General features: G+C 33.3%; 2 protein-coding genes across 2 annotated transcripts in view; one reads left to right on the top strand and one right to left on the bottom strand.

Annotated features, from left to right (window-relative positions):
• The window catches only part of LOC143241641 (suppressor of tumorigenicity 7 protein homolog), a 171,114-nt gene that overhangs the window by 87,014 nt on the left and 63,787 nt on the right, over positions 1-20,313 (top strand). The window lies entirely within an intron of this gene.
• Positions 1-20,313, bottom strand: part of LOC143241991 (voltage-dependent calcium channel subunit alpha-2/delta-1-like) — a 70,069-nt gene that overhangs the window by 45,379 nt on the left and 4,377 nt on the right. The window contains exons 4-7 of the mRNA XM_076485333.1: positions 16,582-16,652; positions 15,142-15,190; positions 10,412-10,500; positions 3,346-3,433 (exon numbers count right to left, since the gene is read on the bottom strand). Of these exons, the coding sequence (XP_076341448.1) occupies positions 3,346-3,433; positions 10,412-10,500; positions 15,142-15,190; positions 16,582-16,652 (297 nt within the window). The remainder of the gene's footprint in view (positions 1-3,345; positions 3,434-10,411; positions 10,501-15,141; positions 15,191-16,581; positions 16,653-20,313) is intronic.

Here is a 20,313-nt window from a genome sequence, read left to right as displayed (position 1 = left end):
AATCATTACACTGGTAGCAGTTAGGTACGACTGTGTGATTAATCATTACACTGGTAGCAGTTAGGTACGACTGTGTGATTAATCATTACACTTGTAGCAGTAAGGTACAGCTATGTGATTCATTATTACACTGGTAGCAGTTAGGTACAGCTATGTGATTCATTATTACACTGGTAGCAGTTAGGTACAGCTATGTGATTCATTATTGCACTGGTAGCAGTTAGGTACAGCTATGTGATTCATTATTACACTGGTAGCAGTTAGGTACAGCTATGTGATTCATTATTACACTGGTAGCAGTTAGGTACAGCTATGTGATTCATTATTACACTGGTAGCAGTTAGGTACAGCTATGTGATTCATTATTACACTGGTAGCAGTTAGGTATGACTGTGTGATTAATCATTACACTTGTAGCAGTTACGTACGACTGTGTGATTAATCATTACACTTGTAGCAGTTAGGTACCACTGTGTGATTAATCATTACACTTGTAGCAGTAAGGTACAGCTATGTGATTTATTATTACACTGGTAGCATTTAGGTACAGCTATGTGATTCATTATTACACTGGTAGCAGTTAGGTACAGCTATGTGATTCATTATTACACTGGTAGCAGTTAGGTACAGCTATGTGATTCATTATTACACTGGTAGCAGTTAGGTACAGCTATGTGATTCATCATTACACTGGTAGCAGTTAGGTACAGCTATGTGATTCATTATTACACTGGTAGCAGTTAGGTACGACTGTGTGATTAATCATTACACTTGTAGTAATAAAGTATGGCTGCATGATTAACTATTACACTTGTAGTAGTAAAGTATGACTGTGTGATTAACTATTACACTTGTAGTAGTAAAGTATGACAGCATGATTAACTATTCACTTGTAGTAGTAAAGTATGACTGTGTGATTAACTATTACACTTGTAGTAGTAAAGTATGACTGCGTGATTAACTGTTACGCTTGTAGCAGTAAAGTTTGGCTGCATGATTAACTATTACACTTGTAGTAGTAAAGTATGACTGTGTGATTAACTATTACACTTGTAGTAGTAAAGTATGACAGCATGATTAACTATTCACTTGTAGTAGTAAAGTATGACAGCGTGATTAACTATTCACTTGTAGTAGTAAAGTATGACAACGTGATTAACTATTCACTTGTAGCAGTAAGGTACGACTGCGTGATTAACTATTACACTTGTAGCAGTAAAGTACGACTGCGTGATTAACTATTACACTTGTAGCAGTAAAGTATGGCTGCGTGATTAACTGTTACACTTGTAGTAGTAAAGTATGACAGCGTGATTAACTGTTACACTTGCAGCAGTAAAGTATGGCTGCGTGATTAACTATTACACTTGTAGTAGTAAAGTATGACAGCGTGATTAACTATTGCACTTGTAGTAGTAAAGTGTGGCTGCGTGATTAACTATTACACTTGTAGTAATAAAGTGTGACTGCGTGATTAAGTATTACACTTGTATTAATAAAGTATGACTGCGTGATTAAGTATTACACTTGTATTAATAAAGTATGACTGCGTGATTAACTATTACACTTGTAGTAATAAAGTATGGCTGCGTGATTAACTATTACACTTGTAGAAGTAAAGTATGACTGCGTGATTAACTATTACACTTGTAGTAGTAAAGTATGACTGCATGATTAACTATCACACTTGTAGTAATAAAGTATGGCTGCGTGATTAACTATCACACTTGTAGTAATAAAGTATGGCTGCGTGATTAACTATTGCACTTGTAGTAGTAAAGTATGGCTGCGTGATTAACTATTACACTTGTAGTAGTAAAGTATGACAGCGTGATTAACTATTACACTTGTAGTAGTAAAGTATGGCTGCGTGATTAACTATTACACTTGTAGCAGTAAAGTATGACTGCGTGATTAACTATTACACTTGTAGTAATAAAGTATGGCTGCATGATTAACTATTACACTTGTAGTAGTAAAGTATGACTGCATGATTAACTATCACACTTGTAGTAATAAAGTATGGCTGCGTGATTAACTATCACACTTGTAGTAATAAAGTATGGCTGCGTGATTAACTATTGCACTTGTAGTAGTAAAGTATGGCTGCGTGATTAACTATTACACTTGTAGTAGTAAAGTATGACAGCGTGATTAACTATTACACTTGTAGTAGTAAAGTATGGCTGCGTGATTAACTATTACACTTGTAGCAGTAAAGTATGACTGCGTGATTAACTATTACACTTGTAGTAGTAAAGTATGACTGCGTGATTAACTGTTACACTTGTAGTAATAAAGTATGACTGCGTGATTAACTGTTACACTTGTAGTAATAAAGTATGGTTGCATGATTAACTGTTACACTTGTAGCAGTAAAGTATGACAGCGTGATTAACTATTGCACTTGTAGTAGTAAAGTATGGCTGTGTGATTAACTATTACACTTGTAGTAGTAAAGTATGACAGCGTGATTAACTATTGCACTTGTAGTAGTAAAGTATGACTGCATGATTAACTATCACACTTGTAGTAATAAAGTATGGCTGCGTGATTAACTATTACACTTGTAGTAATAAAGTATGGCTGCGTGTTTAACTATTACACTCGTAGTAGTAAAGTATGACAGCGTGATTAACTATTACACTTGTAGTAGTAAAGTATGACTGCGTGATTAACTATTACACTTGTAGTAGTAAAGTATGACTGCATGATTAACTATCACATTTGTAGTAATAAAGTATGGCTGCGTGATTAACTATTGCACTTGTAGTTGTAAAGTATGGCTGCGTGATTAACTATTACACTTGTAGTAGTAAAGTATGACAGCGTGATTAACTATTACTCTTGTAGTAGTAAAGTATGGGTGCGTGATTAACTATTACACTTGTAGCAGTAAAGTATGACTGCGTGATTAACTATTACACTTGTAGTAATAAAGTATGGTTGCATGATTAACTGTTACACTGGTAGCAGTAAAGTATGACAGTATGATTAACTATTGCACTTGTAGTAGTAAAGTATAGCTGTGTGATTAACTATTACACTTGTAGTAGTGAGGTATGACTATGCAATATACTGTTAAACTTAGAGAAAGTTAAGCTATGTGAAGAACATAAAGTATGTGAGGAGGTGATACATCTGTAGTGGCAAAATGAATAAGAAGGTATTAAACTATCACTTATATTCAGTTGAGGCTGTGCTGGTGGATGAGTTAAGTATCAGTAAAGCACTGCTTTTAAATCTAAATGAACATTTCTTCCTGTGTTTCAGTCCTGAGAAAGGCCTAAAATTTGTGGGTTAGTTGTATTTGTTCCTTTTCATTAGTTAAAAATAATAACTTACCTGTCTCCACTGCTATACTTTGAATAGTTGAAGAAATATTTTGTTGCTTCAAAATCAAACACAAGTCTCTGGACCAAAGTTAAGTTACCTGGTATATAACATAAACAACAGAAGTAATCATGTATTTTTGATTATGATATACTACTCACTGAAAGAAAGAAACATTGAATTTGAATCTGTAAAAACAAAACAACCATCTCTAAAAGATATGAAATGTAAAATAATGGCAATAAAAGTTTTTGTGTATGAACTAAAACATCGAAGTCAATAGTTTGAGAAACATGTTTACTGAGGTGAACACTGTAAAAGTAATTCAAAATATAAATGACTATAAACTATATTTACTTACCAACACATAATTTAACATTCAATACTGTCAAAGAAAATTCCAAACTAATTGTGATGATATAAAATACAGTTTAGTGTAGATATTATTTATTTTGTGAGTGGATGTTTTATAACTGTATAGTTTTGTTCATAACAGAGGAGTAACAAAAAAAATATTTTAAAGTAAATTTTATGACAAGTTGAGTAACGTAGGAGTCATACACTGCATTTATAAATCACTGCTGTCGAGATTATAAAAGGTTGTGTGAAATTTATTAACGTCAAGAATAATGGTGAGCCTATGTGCTAATAAATATATAAATAGAATGAGATGAGCTGGAAACAGCAGTCAGACAAGAAACAAAGTAATGTAACTAAAAAGAGATGTTTGGACAAAGATTACTACAGGCCTAATGACTGATATGTATTTGAATGAGTCTAATGATACTAAAAAAGATAAAAATAACAGTTTATTTTGTGAAAGTCTGTGCAGCAGGTTCAATTACTGTGGACCTCTCTTTCAGGAAATAAACTACATGGAAGTGGAACTATGTGGAAAGCAGATGTTTGTTTGAAGTAGGCCTAAACACAAAAGAAAGTAGAAGTATATGATACAACTACAGTAACTCAAAAAATGTAAGTGAAGAATGCTCAAACAGTTTGATAATAGTAATAGAGAAAAACAGTTTGGTTTACCAACTGAAATTCTAAAGTAATTGAATAGACCTAGGTGGAATTTTGATGAGAAGAAAAGAACTATATTGTGTACATGATATGCCTCTGATGATTTACAATGTAAAGCAGGGGTCTCCAACCTACGGCCCTCAGGCCCCAAACAAAATATCACATCCACATGGTTCGTGGTTGTCCTAAAAAAGAATTCAGGTTTGTAACTGAATGTGGTCCTCCATTCACTCATAGACATAAACTCTGGCCCCTGTGCAGAAAGAAGTTACTGACCCCTGCTCTACATGTATACTAATGATGTGCACCTAGATATTATTTTACTCAAAAAATTATTTGGCCTAAAGCCATATAAAGAGAGAAGTTTATGGTGCCATCTGTTGCTTGGTACAACAAATTGTTAGGAAATAATTTATGAATGGCAGTCTTCCATCTACAGGTTTTTCGAAAAAGAAAATAGACACGTATGAAGTGTTAGGACTTGTATTGCTCGTGGAAATGAGTATTTATTTAATTGTAACTTAAAACACTTATTTGTGAGCTTTCAGCCCTTATAAATCAGGCAACAATGTAGTGAGAGACAAAAACTAGCTGCAGAATTTCGTTTTAAAATATGTATCTACTCAACAGTCATAACAGGAACTAACATTTTGTACTGAGGATATTAAATACGTAGAATTGTGATGAACCATTTGCTTCGATATAATAAACACAAGAAAAATACAATTATACGTATTATGTAGAGAAAAATAAAGGAATGTTCATACATCAAATCACATGGAAACAACGACAATACTGTGTTTGTGTAAATTTCTAAATATCTTTCAGTTTAAATCACCAAGTAGGTTGAACGGTTGACAGAGGTATTATAGTAATTAGACAGAGGACTGAATAATAGTTCAGGTTTTATTTTGTGTGTACATAAACACAAAGCTACTTAAGGGCTATTTCCACTAGCCATCCCTAATTTTGAAGTTATAGGCCAAAAGGCTCAGTTATTTGATGTTAAACAAATAGGAACACAAGGGGCTCTCTCTCTGCAATTTTTTACCAAAGTATCAAACCCACATTTTAGCATTATGAGTCTTCAGACTTGCCGCTGAACCATTAGGGTTGGGGGGAGACAAGAGATACAATAACTAGTCAACACAAACACCCACTACCTCATGAATTATTCTTTAAATAGTATGATTGATCGTCACATTATAACATACCCATGGAAAAAAGATACTGAGTAATGCTCGCTAACTGCTAGGCCTTGTGTTTGTTAATTCTTTAGCAGTGTAAGACTAGAGGGAAGGCAGCAAGTCATCATCATCCCCCCAATTCTTGGGCTCCTCTTTTACCAACGAATAGTGGGAATGACTGCCACGTTATAATGCCCTCACGACTGAAAGGGCGAGCATATATGGTTTGACGGGGATTCAAACTCGCAATTGTGTTTGTTAAATTCTATTCGTTATCCAGAGAAACAACTAATTCAACTTCCGATTGGCCATTTATTAAGAGATTTTGAAAACACGTTTTTCTATTTTTTATTACTTTGTTACCATGAGCAAGGAAGTACATAACTTTAATGTACAACAAGCTGTTTTCTGAAACAATTCATGTAACAACTTCCCAGAATGGTAAGTCAAAAAACTACAGCAAGAGTAGAGTTTAGGCTTCAGAACGATAAAAACGTGCAATGACAAGTCAACAAATGACACAAAAGGAAAGTTTAGGCTTCAATATGATAAATTAACAAATAAAGCAAGGATTAATTTCAGGCATCAGTTGGAAAAAAATGGTAAATAAACAAATAAGGCAAGGGTTAAGTTTAGATTTCAGTATGACAAGTCAATAAATAAAGCAAGGGTTAATTTTAAGATTCGGCTTGATAAAAATAGTAAATCCACAAATCAAAGTTATGTTCATAGGTTTCAGTATGATAAAAATTGTTCACAATTGTTCAAGCTAAGTTTAGGTTTCAGTGTGATAAAAATGGTACATCAACAAATAAAAGCTACATTAAGGCTTTAGTATTATAAAAAAAAGGTAAATCAAGAAATAAAACTAAGTTTAGTTTTCAGTATGATAAAAAAAAGTAAATCAAGAAATAAAAGTTAAGTTTAGGTTTCAGTATGATAAAAATGGAAAATCAACAAATAAAAGCTAAGTTTAGGCTTAAGTATTTGTATGAGATTGTGTACAGTTATATTTCTTGAGAACATTATTTCCAAGAAATGAGATGAATTGTAATATTTTATTCAATCCCATTTTTCATGTTTGAACATACTTTTCACTGAAGACTTTGGTTAAAAGTAATATTTCTTGTCATGTGTAAAGAACCTTTTCTAAAGTTAAAAACTTCATCTTTCATGGGTTTGACCAAAATATTTACATAATTATAAAACAGATCTTACAACTTATAAACAATGAAATATAAGAATATATCAATATTATAATGTTTCTACAATGTATTTTCTTTATTTTTGTTTGCATCTTTCAAACTTCTGAAACATTTTAATTTCCTAATTTTTCAAACCAAAATACATAGTTTACACACCATACTAAGCTGAATTTTCAGCTTTTTCTCAACATTTAAACAATCTCAAGGATTAACACTCAGGTATATTTTATATTATATATCAATACACTTGTTTGAATAACAAAGTACAGCTGAAATTAACCATAAACATTATAATGCCATTCTATGGCTTATTGACACTGAAACTCCAAACTTATCTAGTCGGCGTGGAATTTATAGTTGTGATAATAATAATATGAAACACAAACGTCCAGATTTTGTTTTACTTCGTTTGTATTTTTTAAACGTTTACGATTTAAAACTGTAATTTAAGAATTATTACTTTATTTTGACTTAATTAACAACGATTCTGTAGTTTCACCTTCAGGTGTCATTTTTCTTGAGACGTAAGAAGTTTATCTCGCTTATGTATCTTCATATGTTTGGACAAGTGGTCGGACCTAGAGAACCGTTTCTCACATACCTCGCAGAAGTAGGGTTTAATACCGAATGAGACCGGTTGTGCCGAGCAAGTTCATCAGAACGGGAGAATCTCCAAACACAACTGGGCCACTGACAAACAAAGGGCTTTTCACCAGAATGTCGTCTTAGGTGAGCTTGGAGGTGAGAACGTTTGGAGTATATTTTGTTACACCCTGCATAGTGGCACTGAAAGTCTCTTGAAAATCCCGTAGAGGATGGTAGAGGACTGAACTTTACGGCGTTGGTTCTTTTCACGAGTATGTTATGTGAATGAAGAGATTGATTCATATTCCTAGTTTTACTACCAGAGAGCAATTCCTGGTTAGTTTTGAGCTTTTCTTCTGGACATCCGGACATTAAAGTATTTAATCCTACTCCTAGGACGACTAATTCATCTTCACACTTTCCAAACTTCGCGACAGATTCTGAATAGGAATCCAGATCAGATCCGGGACTGTTAAGAGTCCCAGCAGAAGCATCAATGAACATACATAAAGAACTTATAACACTGGAATTTTCTCCATGGGTCAGGGCTCCATTACACCTGCAGGTCAACAATCCTGAGTGATCCCCGCATTGAAATAATGGGTCATAATCAAAACAGCCGGTAGAAGTCGCTGGAGTTATGGTATTTCCTCTAGACTTTCTGGAATGTCTGGAATTCCTGTAGGCGACTGACAAATTAGGTAATTTAAATAAGTGTCGTTTTTAAGATTTTCTAGTGAACATGGTATGTTACTAATGCTGAAATCACTGTCTTCGTTAGAAGAGTTTAGTGTATACAGAGTGAGACATTCTCGCTCCAAGCTGGAAGACAAAGGAAAACATTCTTCCATATTCTTCCACGTATCAAAATGTTCTACAAGAGTGTTTATTACAGTGTGTGACAAGCAGGCTCAGACGAAGTGTCAATAATTCCTAGTCACGCAGCGTCACTAGCGTGATGAATCTTAAAGTCCGTTGTATAGGTTTAGTTGTAATGATTCCAATAGCAATGATACTGGTGTTAAGTAAAGGCTCATTTTTAGGTAGAAGCTACTTGGATAAGAAAACTATATAAAACCACACAGATTGGTAATTATTTTCGAATCCTGACTTAAGAGCAAGCACCTGTAGTTTTAAGTGGCAACTCTTTTAGCCAATTTTACCCAAATGTGTAGAAATAACTCTATTTAAAACCATTTTATGTGGCACCTTGTCAAATGCTTTTTTAAAATCCAGATACACCAAGTCTGCACTCTTACATGAGCAGTAACCATTTTGAAGGATGTCAAAACAATGTTGTCAATGCAATAAAATCCAAAATTTTGTCAAATGACTTTTTGAAGCATCTTTTAACAGACTTTCCAAAACTTTTCCCATGATTAACTTAAGACGAATGGGCCTATAATTACTGGGACAACTTTTATTATCTTCCTTTCAGATAGGAGTGACATTAGCTAATTTCCAATTTGTTGGTACTTTTCCACTATTAAAGGACTTGTAAAGATTGTGGCTTCCAATCTTTAAAACCCTCAGGGATGTATTATGTGGTACAAGAACCTTAACAATACTTTAACTTTCCAGTCTTATTTTAACCAGCTCAGAATTTATGCAGTCGTCTTGTTCAACTTTGTTTTCATCTGTCGATTGTTCAAGATGAGGAACACTGCTTAGGACGTATTAGCAAAAACTAAAGAGAAAGCAGAATTTAATAACCCAGCCATCAGACAGAAGCCTTCCTTTATCATCTGTCCACATTCTAATATTTTAAAAAAACAGAAGCCTTCCTTTATCATCTCTCAAGGGCCTGTCCATATTCTAACATTTTAAAAATAATGTTACTCTTCCTTTTTATGTCTTCATTCAACCTTTTCTCACACATCCTTTGTGATGTTTTAATTTACTGTTTGACCAACTTTACTGATCTTCTATAATTGTTTTCAAATCTCTCATAATACCATTCAATCTAAATCTCATAAATTTGTGATGATTTTCTTTAATTTTATCTCTTATACTCTTTGTGAACCAATTTGGTTATTTAATTACAGCCACCATATTCTTTTTGTAAGTAATATATTTGTTTTGAATATTGAAATATTTTTTCATATTTGCTCAGTGTCTCCAAATAACTCAGCAGCCAAATTTACAACAGGTAATTCTTGCTGCATTCTTTACAAGTTTGCTTTTTTGAAATTTGAAATCAAAATATCATTATTCCTGTTTTCCATACACAGCAAAACATCAAACCTAATACAGCAACGATCACTTGTAACTAGGTGTTCCCCAATTTCCACCATCTCAACTATTTCCATATTAGAAGTTAACAATAAATTTAAAATAGTATTATTTCCAGTTGGTGAAGAAATCCATCTTGAACTGTTTCCAGAAACCTTCCTTCCACATGGCTTGTCTGTAACATTTCCCAATCAATGTCTGAAGTTAGAATCACCCACAATTATGACTTTATTAACAGATGAAATCTTACTCCCACTAATTTCATCAGTTTCAACTGGTATAACAAATTCCTACTAAGAGCAAATTCTTCCCTTGTCATCCATTAACAGAAACCAAATACATTTGTATTCCTTACTATTATTCTTAATATTCTCAACTTCAACTTGATGTAACTCACACTTTATATACAGAGCCACTCCTCCCCATCTCTTTACTACTTTGTCCTTATTAAATAATCTATAAATGTATATTTCAAATAAATTTCTGTTATAAAAATAACAAATGCAACCACACCAGTTTCAGAAGCTAAATTATTTTCTAGGTTTAAGATATCGATGTATTCAGAGAAAACTTTGGTATGTTAGTATGTTCAAATCCAAGTGATCACTAGACGTGCCTTTAGTCAGGTTCAAGGTAGGGTTAAAATTAGTGTAAATAAGAATATTAACAAATCATTTGTAGCTAATAAGTAAAAACTGTTTCAAAACAATTAATTTACATTTTTTGGCCAAAAACAAGAACAAAAAATAAAAATGGTGGAAGAAATGTTTTGTTTATTTCAATTATTATCTTCATTCTTATTACTTAAATGGTATTTTGAAAGAAAAACTGAAAGTTTCATCTTACATTTACTAGGTTGGCTTTTCAATGTAGCTGAAAGATTCTGCTGAGCTACAGTTTGGTTGCCTTCTATGATTTCATCCCAACAGAAGGGCCTGTTTTCCAAATATAATTAATACTTAAAGATGGATTTAAGCAAAACATGCACTTATACTTATAATATATATATGATATATAATATGATATATGATATATAATATGATATATATATATATATAATATGATATATATGATACATATTATATAATATATATATGATATATATGATACTTATGATATATAATACGATATATATATATATGATATATAATATGATATATAATCTCCTACAATTTTCCCTTACTTCCCACCACTTCTGCCATTATTTTATTTTTATCTTTATAAATACTGGTTAGATGTTTTTACAATTTTTATCACTCTTTGGTACGAACTAAACCTGGCACCACATCTCTTGGTTATGACTGGCTAGTTCTGAAGGCTAACTCACATTGAATATACAGTTTATGTGACTCTGACATTCATGCCTATACATTTCATTTCAGTTATTAAACATAACCCTTTAGTCTCTTGAACAAGAACAGTGAATAGCTCTCAAGTTTTAAATCTCGTCCAAAAAACGTTACAACAAAAGTGATAATATTAAAACCACCAAATGATATATATTCATTTATCATGATGTGACTTGGAGTGTACAAACACAGTACTACTGACTGAGATATCATGTGTTAACATTTTCCTTATTTAAAATATATTTCAGATACTTATCTCTTTGTGTGATAAAAAACCTACAGCCTTGTGTTACTTATGTGAAGAGTTCTGTATACAACACAAGCCTTAACAATTTTTTAAAATATTGTCCTATCAAATTATGAACTTATATAATATCAAGCTTTAATTCATTAACTATGCTTTCATGCCAAGTTTATTTATATAAATTTAGAAATTGAATGTAACCATATAATATGTGCACTATAATGTGATGTACTGACACTGAGAGTTAATCCTGGTATTTAACAAAACCCACATGTCTACCATAAAACAAGGTAAAATCTATCAAATAAGTGCTATCATAAACTATAGAAAATGTATCTTCACATTACATATTTCAAGAATCAATTTGACAATAACCTTAATCAAAGTTCAAACTGAAATGTTTAGAATTTATTTAAAGTCCATAAAATTAATAAAAGAAAGATTGCATTATGAATTAAAATTTTAAAATAATAATCACACACACGTTAAGTTCTTAAAACAATATATTTTAATAGAGTTCAGAGTTCAAAGGAAAGTGAAAGCCTTTTTTTTTAAACTACTTCTCATAGGGATTACTTTTCAAGGAAGATATGTTACCCTCCTATTGGCAGAGAGCTGCTGTTTAAATCTTAAATCATCAACTGATGCTGCTATCTACAACATTTCCACTGTTGATTATGTAACAGACTGCACAATATACATGGACTGGGAGCTTGGTTTCTAAACAGAACTTTTCACAGTAACAGTATTTGATCTTTGTTGTGTACAAGTATACGTTCCTGAAATATACTCACCTATACTCACAGTTCACAACACATTTATTTATAACACTGTTAACAACTGACACTCAATGTGTAAATGATAGTAAATTATCATACCGTTAATGACTGACACTCAGGGTGTACAAGATATTTACTTATCATACTGTTAACAACTGACATTCAGGGTGTACAAAATATTTTCTTGTTACACCGTTAACAAATGACATTCACCGTGTACAAGATATTTACTTGTTACACTGTTAACAAATGACATACAGGGTGTAAAAGATATTAAATTATCACACTGTTAAGAAATGACATTCAGGGTGTACAAGATATTAAATTATCACACTGTTAACAAATGACATTTAGGGTGTACAAGATATTTACTTATCATACTGTTAACAACTGACACTCAGGGTGTATAAGGTATTTACTTATTACACTGTTAACAGCTGATACTCATTATATATGTAAAAACAGCTGATATGGGTAAAGAAAGCACTGGAAAAGCCAACAATGTTTCGACCTTCTTTGGTCATCATCAGGTTTACAAAGAAAGAACGGGTTACTGACCAAGAGCTGACCAAATGTTTGAAGGCATTTGTGTAATTGAGTGTAGGAATGTAGAGGGCATGCTTAGATGTTGGATATATTTATTAATATAGGTATAAAGGTATTCCTTTGTATTGGTTTATTTTGGGCTTGAGTTGTTGTATAAGTAAGGCTTCTTTAATTTTGCATTTGTTTATGTTTGTTTATTTAGCATTTGAGTGTTTTCTATGGTTATGTTGTGTTTATATGACTTGGAGTGTTCAAAAACGTGTGAAAGTGACTTTTTGTGTTTTCTGAATCTGGTTTCCATTTTTCTACTTGTTTCTCCAATAAAGAAGTCATAGCAGTTATCACATTGTATTTTATAAATAATGTTGGTGTGGTGTTTGTCAGTGTAGTTTTTACATAGTATAGACCTTAGTTTTGTACCTGGTTTTTGAATAAATTTGGTATTAACTGGGATGTCATATTTTGTTACTAGTTTTTCCCAAATGTTGGCTATATTTCTGCTGATGTCGGAAATGTATGACATGCAGCCGTATATGGTTTCCTGATTTTTTAAATCCTGGGGTATATTTACTTTTGTTAGTTGATTTTACTTTTTGTCTAGGTGTGTGCGTATAATGTTGTGTATGGTTTGTGGAGGAAATGTGTTGCTGTTGATGAAGTATTGTTTTAATTTGTCTAATTTGTCGTTAATTTTATCTGGTGAGCATAATTTTATGGTTGTTTATTTAATTTCTTAGTATGTTGAGTTTTTGTTTTGTTTCATGTGCTGAGTCCCAAGGAATGTATAGTCCAGCATGGGCGATATTTTGGTGGATTCCTGCTTTAAAATTGTGTATCGGTACTTGTAATTTTGAGGTTAAGAATTTTGATTGCTTTCTTCCTGTTCACATGTGAGATTAATGTTGGGATATATAGAGTTAATGTGATTGAAAAATTAATTTAAGTGTGTGTTCTTTAGATGTAAACCTCAGTCGTGTCATCTACATATCTGTACTAATATAGTGGTGGATGCAATGGTATGTTAATTGCTTGCATTTCAACTTGTGTCATAAAAATATTGGCTAGAACTGGTGATACTGGGTTGCCCATGCTTAGGCCATTTGTTTGTATATAGTTATGGTTGTTGAACAAGAAGTTTGTTTTCATCGTGGTGAATTCTATGAAGGTTGCTAACTGGTTGCTGGGAATGTCTATTGATGAGTTAGGGTCGTGGATATAAAGTTTTAAGGCTATCTTGTAGGTTTTAGTGGTTGGGACTTCTGTAAAGAGGGATATGACATTAAAACTGGCCATTAAGGCTTCATGATTAAGTTGATTAAGGGTTGAAATCGGGTGACTGTGATGGCCACTCCAGAACGCTTATATGGTTCCTCTGCAACCAGTATCGCACATATTTCGATGTGTGTTTAGGGTCATTGCGTGCTGGAAGATCCAACGACGCCCAAGCCGCATGTTCCGAGCATCATTCTAGATATAAGTGCCTAATATATCAACGTACTCTTCTTTTTTCATGATTATATTGATGCAGCGAAGGCTGTCTACACCAGAAGAGCTGAAGAAACCCCATAGCATGATCGAGCCACCTTTGTGTTTAACTGTAGGGACGGTGTTCTTTGGAAGATTTCGCTCTCCTTCTTATGGAAAATATGGTGAACATCATTGTGGCCGAAAAGCTCTATTTTAGTCTTGGTTGACCAAAGAATACTCTTCCAATAGGTAAAGGGTTTATCTACATACTTTCTTGCATACCTCAATCGTGTTTTTAAATGAACAGGCTTTAAATATGGAGTTCTACGAGGATGGCATGGTTTGAACCCAGGAGAGCATAACATGTTCATAGCTGTAGAGGTGCTTACTTCAACCCCATTTTCCATTACCAGTTATGTCATTACGTGTTAAATGAGAGTTCCTACTAACTTCTCTGAAAACCTTCCTCTTGGTTCTCTCTGGAATTTTGGTGGAGCATCCGGAACGAGGGAGGTTAGAAGTTGATCCTGTAAGCTTAAACTTAGCAATTATGCTTTGAACAGTAGATTTCGGCTCATTAAGTTGTACAGCAATACCGAAAAGGAACACACGAGACTTGTATTTTACAATAATTCAGTTCTTTAAATCACTGGACTGTTGTTTCCTGTTTGCCATGATGATCAAACAGATAATGACAGAGACGGCACTAAGTTGCCGAAAGTATATTTTTTGCTGGCTAAATTCCAATAATTATGAACCCAGTGTCTAGTTCTGGAACGATATAATGTAGTTTATTCGCCAAACTAAACAAAATATTTACAGGAATATCAGTTTTTCACACGCTCTAAACTGTACAAACACTTTCTGCTCCTCCTATTTTTGGTTATTTGTTTATAAACAGTTTATTTGTCATTTAATTTACATAAAAATTTATGTAGATGTGTGTTAGTATGATATTAATGATATATTATACTTCTGGTAGCCTACTCGTGATGCTTTTGAGTGATGAGCAAAACCACTTGGGACGAGGGGTACAAACATTTTCTGTCATAACTCTACAAGATATTTACTTATCACACTGTTAAGAACTTACTTTCAGGGTGTACAAGATATTTTCTTATCATACTGTTAACAATTTACATTCAAGGTATACAAGATATTTATTTACCACACTATTAACTATTTACGTACCAAGGTGATATTAACACTCCTTCCTTTTCTGCTTCATTTAGGTCCTGTCCTAAGTACACCAAGAGATATCATTATATTAATAAAATAATTCAAAAAACTGATCAGTTAAGAATACTGTGTAAAGACACAAAAATCAACATACACATTTGTAAGAACTATTAATTTAAAAATACAAGTGTAGCATTAAAACATTTACATACTTGTTACATAAAGTAATCATTATAGAAATATGAAAGTCGTATTTCATTAGTAGAATAAGGTTTAATTGGTTAGATTTAATAGCAAAATAAAAAGAAAGATTTTTAAGCATTATAATGAATTACAAAAACACTGTTTCCACTTGTTCATTCCAGGTTGATTTAATTTAATTTTAGTAAACAGTCTTTAAAACTGTTGTATGCTACTGACATATAAATTATTCTTCATACTATTAGTAAACACAGTCTTTAAAACTGTCATATGCCACTGACATATAGATTATCGTTCATACTTTTAGTAAACACACAATCATTAAAACTGTCATACGCCACTGACATGTAGATTACTGTTCATACTTTTAGTAAACAAACAGTCTTTAAAACTGTCGTATGCCACTGACATATAGATTATTGTTCATACATTTAATAAACACACAGTCTTTAAAACTGTCGTATACCACTGACATATAGATTATTGTTCATACTTTTAATAAACACACAGTCATTAAAACTGTCATATAGATGACATGTAGATTATTGTTCATACTTTTAGTAAACACACAGTTTTTAAAACTGTCGTATGCCACTGGCATATAGATTATTGTTAATATTCTCAGTAAACATACAGTATTTAAAACTACCTTAGACATAATGATCCTGACGGTAAAACTTTAATCAGATACAATATAAAACACAGTAATCTTTTTGAGAATTCATGTGAGTAGTATCTAAAAGCTGTTTCTTACCCATGTGTTGTGCATGTGATCATACTGTGACTGATGAATATTTTTGTTAAAATTCAATATGTTTGTTGGTGTGAGATGCTTAGAAATCTGACATGGTTAAGTCTGAAGCTCATTAACATGTATTCCTTAGTGATATCATATGGTTAGGTGTACAATCCCACTGGTGTGAGATCCTTAGAAATCTGACATGGTTAAGTCGGAAGAAGCTCATTAACATGTATTCCTTAGTGATATCATATGGTTAGGTGTACAATCCCACTTGTGTGAGATCCTTAGTAATCTGACACGGTTAGATATATAATACCATTAGTGCAAGTTCTTCAGTAATTTGATATGGTTAGATATACAATGGCATCAGTGTAAGCTCTTTAATAATCTAATATGGTTTGAAGTGTGTTATTAATTTTAGCAAATGATATTGTTAATAAACAGGAAATACAATACTGTTTCTTTCTCATACATTCGCTAGTTGGTTTAACAATCACAGTTTAAATTACCTCCTTTTGTCAAATTCATTCCTTTTGCCTCTAAGTGGAAGTTTCTGTTTTCAGGAAGCACTATTGCCACACTATTGAATAAAAAATAGTAACCATAAACTTGAAACAATCTTTTAGAAATCATATTATTAAAAAAACTATACAGAATGATATATTAAAAAATAATATCAAAAACATTACCTAGCTGAAGAATTTCACCACAGAAGAGTATAAATAAACTGTTGAACTTTAATTAGTTTTACAACTCAACTTTTGCTAGAATTGAAATGTAGACTAATTAGGTTCCATTAAACTTAATTAACATTGTAACAGAAACTTACAGCCTAATCTTAGCTGTTCTCCTTATTTCTGGTTACTTAAGAGAAAATGAGATGTGTAACACTTTTCTAAACTGATAACTGCTGTAAAAATACAACCTTCTAAACAACAGGTGTTAACATGTACCTCTCTAAATACTGTATTAAAACACAACCTTCTAAACAACAGGTGTTACTGTGTGCTGTATAGTACCTGTCTAAACACTGATAACTGGATGATAAAATACACATATATATGTAAAAATGGCTGGTATGGGTAGAGAAAGCACTCAAGGAGAAAACAACGTTTCGACCTTCTTTGGTCGTTGTCAGGTTCACAAAGAAAGAAAGGATTAGTGACTGGTAGCTGACCACAAGTTTGAAGGCAGCTGTGTAATTGAGTATAGGAATGTAGAGGGTGTGCTTAGATGTTTGATTATATTTATTAATATACATATAAAGATGTTCCTTTGTATTGGTTTATTTTGAGCTTCAGTAGTTGTATAAGTAAGGCATCTTTAATTTTGCATTTATTTATGTTAGTTTCTTTATTTAGTATTTGGGCATTTTCTATGGTTATGTTGTGTTGATTTGATTTGCAGTGTTTAAAACGTGTGAAGGTGATTTTTGTGTTCTGTGAATCTGGTTTCCATTTTCTACTTGTTTCTCCAACATAGAAGTCGTGGCAGTTATCACATTGTATTTTATAAATAATGTTGGTGTGGTGTTTGTCAGTGTAGTTTTTACATAGTGTAAACCTTAGTTTTGTGCCTGGTTTTTGAATAAATTTGGTATTAACTGAGATGTCATATTTTGTTACCAGTTTTTGCCAAATGTTGGTTATTTTTCTGCTGATGTTGGGAATATATGATATGCAGCCATATATGGTTTTGTGATTTTTTAAACCATGGGGTATATTTACTTTTGTTAGTTAATTTTGCTATTTATCTAGGTGTGTGCATGTAATGTTTTCACGGTTTGTGGAGAAAACTTATTGATTTTATAAATTACTGTTTTATTTTGTCTAATTTGTCATTAATTTTATCTGGTGAGCATAGTTTTATGGTTGTGTTTATTTGGTTTCTTAGTATGTTGAGTTTTTATTTGTTTCATGTGCTGAGTCCCAAGGAATGTATAGTCCAGTATGGATGATTTTTTGGTGGACTTCTGTTTAAAATTGTGTATTGGTTCTTGTAATTTTGAGGTGAAGAAATGATATGTGATTGCTTTCTTCCTGTTCACATGTGAAGCTAATGTTGAGATGTATAGAGTTAATGTGATTGAAAAAATTAAGTGTGTGTTCTGTAGATGTGAATCCTGCAATCGTGTCATCTACATATCTGTACCAGTATAGTGGTGGATGTAATGCTGTGATTTACATTCTATGGCTCGCTTGATTTTTCTGGTTGAATTGCTTATGTTTCAACTTGTGTCATAAAAATATTGGCCAGAACGTGTGATACAGGAATACACAACCTTCTAGACAACAGGTGTTACTGTGTGTTGTAAAATACCTGTTTAGACACTGGTAACTGGATCATATAAATAACACAACCTGCTAAACACAGGGTGGTCAGTGTCGGACGTCCACACTACTCACCGAGCAACCAAGACGTGCTGATATCTCTGCTATCATGCTGTTCAAGACGCAAGGACAAACTATGTCAGTTACACCACCAATCTTGATGGTTTACCGCTGCACCTTATGCCACTACAAGTTGCCACGTTCATCGCCCAAGCCAAGGCAGGGGCAACCATCAACCCTTCCAGGACCCGAATCCTTCGTTGGGCAGGATTCTCATCCAGCCCTCTACACCTGCTGATCAAGTATATATATGTCAACCATAGAACACTGAAATTAAAGTTCGATGTTCCTGCCCTAAAAGTCCTGTCAGCCTTTTCTCTGTGTTCCTCACGGGCATTGACCCAACCATTCAACCAGAAAAAATCAAACGAGCCATAGAATGTAAAATCCAGGCCATGGTACATGCTGTACATTGAATTTTCTCGACACACCAACCTGCCTACTTACTTCATGAAGATAGTGACAACCTCGAAGTATAGTGTTGACTGTGTTTTACTTAATGGGTGTTACTATCACATATTTCACTTCAGTGCCAAACACCCGTATTGCTGACCTCTCGACTTGTGGTCTAATAAATTGCCCAGACAATCAGTGAACAACTTTCAACTGTAAACTACAGAAATACTGATAAGTCCAGAATCAACCAGGAAAAACAAGAAAGCAGATTCAGGCAACTCAACTTCGATGCTGACAACATCCACTGCTAGCAACATGTCAAGACTTAACAATCCAAAGAAGACAAGCTATAGTTCCTGCCAGACCTCAGTTCCAGCTTCATGGAACACAACCACCAACCAGACTCAGACCATTCACTTTACAACTATCGATGTGTTAGTTCAAACAGAGAACCAGTCCACAATCATTCAGAAGACACAAATGAAAATTGCAAGAAGAAACAAATCATCCCAGACGGATAAAGAACAATTTCCCGAAGAAAAACAGCAAGTTAACTCACCACCAGACTCATGTTTTTCTCCATCAACTCTGGGCATCAGGTGTGAATGCAAGTTCAACCTGAAGTTCCTACCTGTTCTACAGCTAGTAGTTTTCCAAGTTACAACCAGCCACTTCTATACTTTTGCCTTAATCCACTTGCTTCCTTTTTCATTCTAAAATGTATTAATAATCATGATTTTTCTTTCCAGATACTTTTGGGCACGATCTAAGTCAAGTTTTTGGCTCACAGGCCATGAAAGTGGGTTTTTTCGGGGTACTTCTGTTCCCAACCTCACCCCCCACACCCACCTAAATCTCTGGTATTGGATCTTTAGATTCCAGCCAAAGCAACGTCTTGCCTGGCCCCAGTGGTGCCGTTTGAGTTAATGTTTCATATCTTCAGGCTATTCTGATAATGGGCTCTGGCATGGCTTACTTCCCTTATGCCTCCTTTGTCTCACTCTCCTTTCTTGTGCGTCAGTTTCGTACTGTCCTACCTCACTTCATCACCTTAAACAAGCCAAAGAAAAACAGGTAAACACCCAGTTTAATAATCTTTCACATGAGGGGACGAAGAGGAATTACAACGTTCCTAACCACCCCTTTGGGGAGAGAATTCATCAGACTTCTCTCTCTAAACTAAACCCCTGCCAAGTTTGTTTACTGTGTGTTGTATAGCCTGTCTAAACACTGATATCTGGATCATATAAATGCACAACTTTCTAAACAACAAATATCATTTTTACACATGTGCAAAGTGATTGCAAAACACAAAAACAATATAAAGAGATTCACACAACTCTTTGGTTAGTAAAGTTTTTCACACATCTTGTTAGCAATGCTAACATTCCTTTTGAAGTGATACATATATGAATTATCATATACACACTGTTTGAACAAATGGAATTTTGTTAA

The sequence above is a fragment of the Tachypleus tridentatus genome, unplaced genomic scaffold (assembly GCF_004210375.1).
Source record: "Tachypleus tridentatus isolate NWPU-2018 unplaced genomic scaffold, ASM421037v1 Hic_cluster_1, whole genome shotgun sequence".
Taxonomy (NCBI): domain Eukaryota; kingdom Metazoa; phylum Arthropoda; class Merostomata; order Xiphosura; family Limulidae; genus Tachypleus; species Tachypleus tridentatus.
Note: the sequence above shows the minus strand (reverse complement) of the source record. Positions and strands in the feature narration are given on the sequence as shown.